General features: G+C 36.7%; 1 protein-coding gene across 7 annotated transcripts in view; it reads left to right on the top strand.

The window, feature by feature from the left end:
- The first annotated feature begins 1,573 nt into the window (after nt 1-1,573).
- The window catches only part of LOC109218188, a 19,957-nt gene continuing 9,847 nt past the window's right edge, over nt 1,574-11,683 (top strand). The window contains exons 1-10 of one of the 7 annotated variants that reach the window (XM_019382533.1): nt 1,574-1,830; nt 2,214-2,410; nt 2,481-2,813; nt 3,423-3,748; nt 3,849-3,941; nt 4,035-4,125; nt 7,630-7,723; nt 9,377-9,474; nt 9,655-9,724; nt 10,457-10,551. In XM_019382533.1, the coding sequence (XP_019238078.1) occupies nt 2,502-2,813; nt 3,423-3,748; nt 3,849-3,941; nt 4,035-4,125; nt 7,630-7,723; nt 9,377-9,474; nt 9,655-9,724; nt 10,457-10,551 (1,179 nt within the window). In that variant the 5' untranslated portion in view covers nt 1,574-1,830; nt 2,214-2,410; nt 2,481-2,501. The other 6 variants (XM_019382531.1, XM_019382532.1, XM_019382535.1 and 3 more) reach the window with 6 other exon arrangements.

Here is an 11,683-nt window from a genome sequence, read left to right on the forward strand (position 1 = left end):
ACCCCCTCCACCCTGCCCCCTCTAGTGTGTGCATTACTAACCTAAACTAAGACTCACTTAAATTAAAATAAACTCACCCACATTCTAAGACCCTTTTCCTCCGTTTCTTTCTCCTCTTTCTTTTAAAAATTATTCCACCAACTAGAACTCTCATACACCCATTTTTTCCCTAAGCAAACAAAACTCTCTCGTATAGTTAATCACCTTCCTCTTCTTATTTCTTTGTATATTAAATGTACACATCAATACTCCTATTTTTTTTCATCACAGAAATATCATTCATCATCAATTTTTCTTACTACACTTTACTGCTTCATACAATAAGCTCAATCAAGTGTTTATTTACAGTCACATTCACCAATAAATCGTATTCTCTCATATTCTCAGGCATATGATCTCAAATATTTCTCTTGATTTAACCATCTCTTTTTTAAAATTGGCGGTGTTGATATAACTTGAAGAGCATCCTCGTACAATGGCTTAATTTATGGACATGGTCGGATGTTCAGACTATGGTGAGCCAATGAAGAGAAAAAAGGCCGAGGTCCGAGCAGAGACCAAATAAATTATTGGTATAATCAAAATTGGATGCAGATTTGTCAGAAAATATACAACAAAAAATATTGCAAATGCTCAATGATCATTACTATTGGCAGAAAAATAACTTATTAAACCATAAAATCTTACAATGAAGAATTAATTTCAAAGAGTACCTGATTTCACTCAAAAAATTGATTTAATAAAAAATGTTAATTTAAAAATTAAATTAAGGTCGAAAAATCTGAGATAAAGAGGGAGATCTGTGGGTGTTGAAGGGTGAACATCTAAGGCGGAGTAGGTTAATAAGTGGATATGGGGTGAGGTTTTAATTTAAGCCAATAGGAAATTAACACATACTCCCTCCGGTTCACAATAAGTGTCCAGTTTACTTTTAGCACGCCCATTAAGGAAATACTAAATTCTATACAAAAATACCTACTATGACTAAACTACCTCTAATTAAATATTTAATGAGAGGAGTAAGAAAACTTTTTAGGGATATGTACATAGGGGTTATTTTGTAAAAACAAATTGAATTCTTTCTTGATTACATAACTGGACACTTATTTTGAACCAAAATGAAAAAATAAATTGGACACTTATTATGAACCGGAGGGAGTAATAAATAATAAATTCTTTTCTTAATCAAAATAGGGCTGTTAGTTTTTAGGGTATGAGTGAGCCAAAAAGTTGACGTTAGGGGCATGAATGGGCCAAATTTTTAACGGTGAGGGCAATTTTTACTAAATAGGTGAACAGAGGATATTTTTAAACTTCAGCAAGCAGTTTTGGCCCTTTTCCGTTTATTATTTAAACATAAATTTTAAATAAATTAGTACTCATTGAGCTAGTTAAATAAAAAGGTTTAGAAGTGAGAAAAAAAAAAAGAAAAAAGAAGAAGAAGTGCAATTCGCAAAAGAACAAAGGCCGGAAAGGAAAAAACAAAGCAAAGAAAAGTGGGTGGCGTGAGCGACATGCAATGGTTTTTGGTCTTGTCATAGTAGTTAGTAAAATAGGGTAATGTGACAAGTGTAAACTGTGTGTGTATGCGTGAGAGAAAGAGACTAATGCTTACTTGGGTCTTTTCGCTTACTCACTTCCCTATTCTCTCCATCTCGTACGCAGCTCCAAAATACCCAAAAGCTACACAGAAAGTGAAAGAATGACCAAGTTCATCAATCATCATTCTAATCAAATGTAATTATCCTTCTTTCTTGTTCCTGTTGTAGAAAGAGAGAGTTGTCGAATCTGCTTTTAAAAAATCCAAGCTTTCATCTTTTCTCTTGCTGGGTAAGTTGCTTTTATCATCTCATTCTCCTATTTGGATGCTATTGCTTATTCTCTCTGTGTGTGCTGTTGCTTTCGACTTCATTTTGATAATAATTGCTTGTTCCCTGAGTCTCCTTATTAGTCCTTTACATGCCTTCTTTATTTTCAAGTTTAAAAAGATGTGTCTTTTTTTGTTAATAAAAATATTAGGTGATTTACTCCCACATGGTTGGTAGAGTTACCTAGTACAGGGTGTTTGGATTGCTTTTAAGCTCTTTTTAGTTTTTTTTCCGCGTTTCGCAAAGTTAAAAAGTGATTAAAATAAGTTAAGAATTGCTTAAAACAAGCCAAAATCAATACCCCACTTATTGTTTTTTGGCTTAAAAACTATTTCTGCCGAAAAGCCACTTTTTTAAAGCCAATCCAAGCGGGCTCCTAGTACTTTTGTTGGCGGGGGAGATAGCAGGTACCTGATGGAATAAATGAGGTGCGATCAAGCTGGCTCGGACACCACCATCGTATCGACGTATATCTATTTGAGCAGTAAATTCGAGCAATTTCCAAGAGCGGCTTTGACGGTCTCAGTATTTTGCAGTTTTAGGTTGCTAAGACAGCTTTTTACATTTTTTTATTTAATTTAGCTCTTGATGGGAAGACTGAGATTGAAATAGGCTGAAGGTCATATTCAGAAGATGGGTGGCATTTGCTCTAGAAGATTTGCCGCTGAGAGCACAACAGATGGTGGCATTCCACATAGTAATGGTGCTGAAATTGTTTATCCGTCACATAGATTGCCCACACAACTAAATAGTGATCCTATGCAATATCCGGCTGGGGAAAGCACTGATAACCAACTAAGTGAATCAGCATTATTTTTTCCAGAGGTGAATACGATTTCCCGAGGGGCTCCTATGGATGATATTGATGATGGAATTCCAAGATTGTCCAGAGATTTATCAAATAAATCTAGATCAACAAGGTCAAAGCAAGTTGCAATTGCAAAGGTGAGTAGTGTTAGAGCTGCTTCATCAACAAAAATATACTTTTTCGGCTTTACTTTACTGTTAAAAAAATTGCAAATATGAGTAGTCAATCACATATGCTATGTTATTATCTTTGGCTATGACCTGGATGCATCTGTCTTTTCTTTCATTGTTAGTTCTGTCTGAAAATTCTCGATCAAAGAGTTTATAGAGATAAATATCCCCCTTTGACAATAAGCAAATATGAGGGGCGGAACCACTTATACAAATGGAAGATTTCTCAGGCAAATGGATAAATCAAATGTGAAATAGAGAAGAAGAAACCAAGTGAAGGAACAAAAGAAATGCTTTTATTGCTGTAGTGTTTGTTTTTTAGAGTATGTTATTTGAATCTAATAATGCAGGGAAACCCCGTTCGATTATTACAAGTTACTTGGTATTTTTTGCTTCATCTCTCGTAATTCCTCTCATAAAACTGTAGAATGCAATTTGATAAACCCCTGATGTCTACTACTCTTTATCACAACATCGGAAACTGCATGACACAGATTGTCATGGTATAGCCTCCAAAACGGATAAGTCTCAGTGGATTCTGTTAACTGGAATTTATTTATTTTTTCGCTTGAAAAGGTTTCAGAAGTAAGTTCACTGTTGGGGAGAGCTGGTACAGTGGGGTTCGGTAAAGCAGTAGATGTGTTGGACACACTGGGTAGCAGCATGACAAATTTAAATCTAAGTAGCGGTTTTGCGTCAAGCATGGCAACAAAGGGAATTACAATATCAATTCTGGCATTTGAAGTTGCAAACACCATTGTCAAGGGGGCCAATCTTATGCATTCCCTTTCACAAGAGAATATTAAGCATTTGAAGGAGGTGGTTCTTCCTTCAGAAGGTGTGCAGCTATTGGTATCAAACGATATGGATGAACTCTTGAGAATTGCTGCAGCAGACAAGAGGTGTGAAAGATTCTGAGATAGCTTATTGCCGTAAAGTAGATGCTACTTTCAGGTTTTGTGCGCAGAGTGTGAAATTCCTATTATTCTTGTAATATGACAGGGATGAACTGAAAATATTCTCCGGTGAAGTGGTTCGTTTTGGAAATCGCTGCAAAGATCCTCAATGGCACAGCTTGGACCGTTATTTTGAAAAGTACTTGCTATAAACTTTAGTCTATTGCTTGCTTGTCATCCGAACAGTGAAATGCGTGTTCATATCATTTATAGTGCATTTCGTTATATTTAGGTTGGAATCTGAACTGACACCTCATAAACAATTGAAAGAAGAAGCAGAGGCTTTAATGCAGCAGCTCATGATTTTGGTTCAATATACAGCTGTGAGTTTTATCTCATTCGTTCTACTTTTTTTTTCATCTCTTTGTGAGAAATAAAGGCACAGGAGAATATTATTAAATTGTCTTGCGGAGCTCAATTTTATAACCATACTTTACAACACACATAATACCTATTTTACGATGTGGGACACTAAGTATACTATATATAACACTCCCCCCAAGCTGGTGCATATGAATCATATGTACCGAGCTTGTTCATATGACTTCACAAACTTTGTAACAATATCTTCTAAGAGTATTTTTTTCTATGACGATCACGCAGTCTCAATGTGTTTAGTCCTCTCATAGAATACCGGATTTGATACAATATGAAGGGCAACTTGATTATCACACGCAAGTTTCATCTGATGGATTCCTCCAAATTTCAATTCTCTGAGCAATTGTTTGACCCAAACTAGCTCACATGTTGCATAGTCATTGTTCGATATTCTGCTTCTGCACTAGATCGAGCAACCACATTTTGTTTCTTGCTTTTCCAAGACACAAACTTGCCTCCTTTTTTTTGGATGAAGTAAGGGATATCATTAACGGCATCAAGTAGATGCAAATGAGTTTGTTAGCTCCATCACAATGTGCCCTATACTAAAGATAAGGAGCTAACAAAGTTCAATAACTTATCAATTACTCCAGCTATATAAAGATAAAAGACAAACTGAGAGTGTGATTAGGAGTTGATATTCCATCAAAACATCTTCGATTCTTTCTGTCCAGATACCCACCAAAAAACACAGGCAGGAATCATTTTCCAGATCTTCCTGATGGACCTACCAACTTTCCAAGAACTCCAGCACATGAAGGCATCCTTAATCCTTTCATGTCCAAAAACGGAACATGTTCCACATATCTGTAGCAACTGCACGATGTAGTAGGAGACTGTTGGTTTCTATGTTCTGATGGCACATGTAACATCTGTTGACAATGTGTATGTTCCTTCTCTGGAGATTGTCATGAGTCAAACATGCTTCATAGAGTGCTTTTCTAGCTGAAACAAATCACCTTAGGGGGTAATTTTGTTTTCCAGATTAATTTTCGTGGCCAATTATCCACCATCTCATTCTGGGCATAAAGAGTTGAATATCCTGCTTTAACAGAGTATAGACCATCTGCTTTATCACTCCATCTTAGTTTGTCTGAAATCTGTTCATTGGTTAATGCAATTCTCTAATCTTTCAAGTAATTTGAGTAGCTCTTCAAGCTCCCAATCTTGTAGGTTCCTTCTGAGCTGTGGGTTCCATGCATTGTCTGCTCTATTTTGTGAGATAGTGGAGTCTGGATTACTAGAGATAAGGAAAAAGATTAGGATAATCAGTTTGCAAAGCTGAATTCTCCAGCCACTTGTCTCTCCAAAACTTTATGTTTGTCCCATTACCAGCCTGCAACCTGCAGTTCTGGTAAAACAGTTTGGTTATGTTCTTCCACAATCCTATACCATATCTAGACGTAGACACAAAATTACCTCAAACTAAAACACAATATCTAGACGTAGAACATCTATCAGTAGGTGATCCTACCCAATCAGCATTTGTGTATCCAACTATTTGCTCATCGTCTCGATTTTCGAAGAATAGTCCTTTGCCTGGGGTGGATTTTATATACTGGAGAATGGGGATAGCTGCATCCCAAAGAGTCCATAAACTAACTTACAATACTCATAAGAAAGGAAATGACATGCCTAGTCACTATGAGGTAATTCAACTTACCAATCCATATCTTGCGGGATTGTTAAGAGGCTCCCCTGCCCTCGCAGAAGCTTTGCATTCCGATCTATATGAGTGTCAATGGGTCTACAACTTGTCATTCCGTATCCTCATAAATGTCTAAAGCATACTTTCTTTGGGAAATAACAATACCTGATCTAGATTGAACGACCTTAATACCTAAAAAATATTTCAATTTGCCAAGATCCTTAGTTTGGAAGTGCTAAAAGAGGTGTTACATCACATCCTGATATTGCTGATAATAACGATACTGTCAACATAAATCACCAAATAAATACACAGTTTGGGAGCATCCTGGCTAACACATGACAACCTTAACAAACGAGGTTTTCAGTTAGCAGATGTCATCTATGCAGAAGAAATCAGGAAATTGTAAGCCACTTGTTCATGCACTGCCTAGTGGCCACTGATATATGAAACATGTTCTACTGTATTTGGCTTAAGCTGGGTCATGCCACAGAATTTGAGAGAGGCACACATGAGTTGGACTCTTCGGAAAGTTGATAAGACCATAAAAAAATTTGGCTGATGATTCCTGCAGTTATTTTTGTTGTTTATGGACCGAGAGGAATAGAAGATGTTTTGATGGAATCTCAATTCCAAATTACTCGCTTAAGGCTAAATGTTTCCTCAATTTGTTTTGATGGACTAAGTTATCCCCTGGACATCTTTTGGAGTTCGTTAGCACTCTTGTTCTAGATTGACACATTGTATAGGGGCTAACAATTTCTTTTGTATTTTTGTTTCCTGTATGTATGCTCCTTGTAACTTTGCATCTTCTTGATGCCTTTTTTAACCTTACTTCATGACCAAAAAAAAAAAAAAAAAACTTCCGCTTCTAACCCTGCCTGTGGAGCATAGGCACTAATGACACTAATTGTCTCATTTCCAGAACAAGACTCAATGAGATAGTCCTTTTCCCAACTCTCTTTACCTCTACAACCTTGTCCTTACGTCCCCGTTCTACAATAATTCCCTCTCATTTCTGTTTTTGTCTACCCAACAATACCTTTATTTATAACCCGCATTGTTGTTGTTGTTGTCTATATCTCTAGTCCTTTGCCCTGTCCATTTAGTTTCCTGGAGGCATGCAATGTCAACTTCCTCATTTTTAAGGTTTCCACTAAATCTATTGACTTTTCTGTCAAAGAGCCTATGTTGTAGCTACTTACCCGAATCTAACTCTCTTATAGCTTCCTTATCCTCATCCGTCCATGAGGCGGGAACCCTTTTTGTTTTTGCACCACATCGGAGCACCAATGTGGGGGGACTAGCTTCTTTACACATGCGCGTCCATGATGGCTTATCCTTTTATAGTTTGCACCACATCCAGGTGTTGATGTGGGGGACTAACTTCTTTGCCCATACCTTTTCATGATGTGGGAACCCTAACTCATATCATACACACCCAGGCGGCGATTTGATGGAAGACCTAAGCTTATTCTGAGCATTCATTATGAATTGGCTAGTCTTATGCTGCTGCCAACCTACTGCAGCCCTCCTCTGTCATTCCGATTTGGGACCGGCATTGTGACTAAAACTCATACATGCGGAGTTAGAGAGCTTTGCGCCTATCACAAAAATAAAGAATAAAAAAAGCAAAAGCAAAAAAAGGAAAAAAGAAAAATTATAAAAGAAGCTGGACTGGAGGCTTTATTTGCTCATTAATTCATTTGCTGTAACTGGGGACATCTACTTGCATTCCACTTCCTTCAAACCAGATTAACCAGCTCAGGCTATAGTAAGGAGAATTTTTTGCTTTTTGCAGGAACTATACCATGAATGTCATGCATTGGACAGATTTGAACAAGATTATAGGCGTAAGGTTCAAGAAGACAATACTTCAAATCCTACTCAGAGAGGTATCCCATATCAACAGTTATTCCCTGTTAAGTTTGTTTTTCCTTAAAGCAGCTTGAAGCTCTATTTTCCATGTATGAACTCAATGTGTTTAGTGTTTGCCGTATTCTTATTGTCTACCAGCATAGCAATTTTTTTATGTTGTGGTGTCTTCAGAGCACTCCATATGTCGGTATGTATGGGGTTCATTGAACAGGTTACTAATGTAACAATGTTTAGTGAATGTTCACATGGGGAAATCTCAAAGGTCATGAGTAAAAAGGGGGGAATTTAGGAGGAGAATGGGAAGCAACTCTGGATTTGCATTTTATAATCCTTCTGAATAATCTCTTTTTTTAAGACTTCGTTTAGGGAATAGGCATCTCTCTGAAATAGAATCAAAAGCAAATCTCACACTTTCGTCCGTATATCAACTCTTGTACTGTAAGTTATAAAGACTTCAGTTAATCTATTCTAGAGAAAAAACGTGACTTCAAAACAAGACAAGTTGCCAGCAAAGATAAAAGTTAAATAAATGTACGTTGGTCAATACGCTAATTTGAAGCCTTAATATTGTTGGGAGACTTCTAATTATGGTTTGTTGCCTTCAGGTCCAATGACCAAGTACTCTTGTAAAAAAGTCTGATCTCTAAGTGTCCAAGCATTGGATACTAACATATTTTAATAGCCAAATATAATTATTAGAAGAGATTGTTTGCACTCGATATTGCATCAGTCTGGGAACAAGTCAAATTTTCTTTAGAAAAACTGAAAAACCGCAAATGTAAATCCTACTTTCTCATATCTGTGTCCTCGTCCTGCCTTGGGGCTATGCAGGGAAAATTGGAGCACCCCTGCTCAAAAATGACTTCAAGTTCATTTTGTGTAGAAGTCAAAAGAAGGCTTTGTAGCACAATTCAAGTTTTCCCCATGGGAATTGAGAGAATGGTGTAGAATGGACTATAGGAGGCAGTCAGGCAGTGACAGTTTGCAGTAGTTGCATAGCTGGTAAATTTTTTGGTTCTTGTTTGATCGTTGAACGGAAGATTAGGTGGTACAACCAGGGAAATCTCAACCAGGTGGAGGGAATTTATAGTGATCTATTGATTCTTCTTTTAGTCTTTGGTTGTAGACACCCAACATACTTCTCTATACTTTCAGGTGTGGTGAACCATAATTGTGGATCCTTTAGTTTTTAGTTCTTTCTAAAATAAACTGACAGGTTGTGGGTTTTGGCGTTGATTACTTAGTCTTCATGAGTTGTGAGTAGTTTTTACTGAGTCACCTCCTTTCAGAATCTTTTCCTCTCAGACCAGTCCGTAATAACTATAGACTATTTTGTCTGGTGATCTAAAGAATTTCTTGTTGAGCATGTGGGGTTATTAGATGATCGCTTGAAAATTAATCACTTTGCAGATCAATATTGGTTTTGTGGTTCACAAGATTAAATTTTTCAATGTAACTACCAAGGTAAAATGATTTAAATCAGATCCTGATTAAGGCAGGTTAATTCAAACTCTTAGTCCAAAAAAGATGTTAGGTTTGATATAGACTAGCACCTGAGTGTTTCTTAATCCTCTTTGTTTCTTGTGCATTCTTGCCTTCTTTTTCTTTTCCTTTTCTTTTTCTCAATTGCTGCATGTCTGGTATAATATTCTGTGTTTAATTTTGCGTAGGAGATAGCCTTCCAATTTTAAGGACAGAGTTGAAAAGTCAAAGGAAGCATGTCAAAAGCTTGAAAAAGAAATCCCTCTGGTTCAAGATATTGGAAGAGGTAGCAAGTCAATGGTGATTTATGATCTCTTTTGTTTTTGAAACTAACAATGGTAATTTGATTTCTACTTGGTGGGCTTGTTACATGATACATATTTTATATAGCATGAGATGGTTAAACTGTGTTAGATAAATTTATCAGATTTCTTTGAATTGATCAATCTTACACTCGTAATTGAAGGTAACGGAGAAGCTAGTGGACATTGTGCATTTCCTTCATCTGGAGATCCATGCTGCATTTGGCTACGCGGGTAATGCATTAGAAACTTCAATTTAACTTCTCTTGTGGTGCTTTGTTGCTGTCATGTCTGCGATAGTTGGACGAGTGATTGCTGTTATATGATGTTTTTTTTTCCACTAATGTTTGTAGTCATGTTTTGTTGTATATCCTGAGAGATTCATTTTTCGATGAAACTTTCTATGTTAAATTGTTGATAAGTATGACGAAACTATACCTCGATTTGATTTTATCTAACTAGTGGGAGCTTAGTGGACTGGGCTGTCCTTTTTTTATGCTTGGCGTGAAGGTATGTACTACCAGTGATACCTATCAAGTTATCTGTTGAAACAGATGGTTTCTGCTGTTGAAGCACGTCCAGTGATCTAGGGGAATCATTGGTCTTGAATGAATTTTGGGTAATCTGCTACTAGTATTGCAGATAACAGAACTATAGTTTCTAAAGATTTTGCTTATTGCTCAATACTTGTGTGTGATGTTACAGTTAGACTAATTGTACAACTAATGAGTTGATCCAATGGTCCTTCTGAAATGGCGTATTATTTATTTGGAGGATAGAAACCCATGGAACTCACTTGTGAACGTTTTTGTTTAATCATAATAATTTTGCATTACTGTGCTGATTTTGCACAACATATCTAGTTAAAATTGTATCAGCCTGTCTTGGCTAGACTGCACATGGTTTAGTGACTAGATTGGCAAGTTTGTGGTATCATTATTACCGTAGTCTTGATGACCCATGCAGATGGAGATAGACCTGTGAAAAACAACCACGAGAGGTTGGGATCTGCTGGTCTTGCATTGCATTATGCAAATATAATCACTCAGATTGATATACTCGTAAGCATCCCACGCCCATTATTTTAAAAATCACTGTTATTTTCAGCACATTTGCTCTTAAGTATTTTGTCTTTACTTCCATCCTTCCATCCAACCTACTTTTGTTCTCTATTGGTAATGTGAGGTTATGGAATGTGGAACACAAGTCCTGTTCTTTCTCTAGCTAGCTAAGACACCTTTTCGGTGTACATATCAACAACCCTCCTCTATGCTGGTATATGCTCTCATTGTGCTTCAAGACTCCCAGAAGAAATTGGATTGAAGCTCACCAACCTGCCATTGCTTTTGTGAATTTCAAATCTTTGCTTGAATTTGATATCTGCTAACCTTTAGTACTTTTTGACATGCTAATGGGCAATTGAACCTTTACATTAGTAATTCATCTGGAAATTTCCTCTTTACTTTTATGCAAAATCTTTGTCCTTCAATTTGTTACTTAGGTTCTTTTTTTCATCTTTATTCTGTTATAACAGTTTTGGAACATTAAGAATTACACTTATTTCACTTGCTAAAGCGCACCTTTTGATTCCTTTGATGACAACGCTAGTTCGTTGGTAGTCTTATATACATTTTTCCATTTCCTGTAGACATCCCCAGAGAGTTCAATAACAAAAAAGTTCAAATTCATTTTGAAGTGCTTATGTTCCTCTAATGTTGACTATTGAGTTAAATATTTGATCCATAACTACTCAGCATTTAGAAGTCCATAATTGTCTAGCTATTTTGCCCCTACTTTCTTACTGAGATTACCAAATTCCTCGTGTTCATTATGTTGATCTACTGTTTTGATTGAGCCAACATCAAGCGGTAAGTTGGCTGTTCTATTCCTTACTTTTGTAAGGTTAACTTGGTTAAAATAAATTGCACTAGTAGGACTAATTTGATCGGTCCAACAGAATCACCTTAGATGATTCAGGTGATGAGTCCAACATAATAGCTACTTTTGACTATAACCAGGGACCAAAGCATTTCAATCTTGCACCATTCCCCCCCTTCAATTCCTTTTTTTCCCCGTTTCACAGCCCTCTGAGCTTATTCTTTTGCCTGAATCAACAAATTTAACTTACTTTTCTGACGGTTAACAGTACCTATAATCTTTCCTACTTGGAAGTTTCCTTTTTTTTTTTTGGGG

Source organism: Nicotiana attenuata, unplaced genomic scaffold, assembly GCF_001879085.1.
Source record: "Nicotiana attenuata strain UT unplaced genomic scaffold, NIATTr2, whole genome shotgun sequence".
NCBI classification, from domain to species: domain Eukaryota; kingdom Viridiplantae; phylum Streptophyta; class Magnoliopsida; order Solanales; family Solanaceae; genus Nicotiana; species Nicotiana attenuata.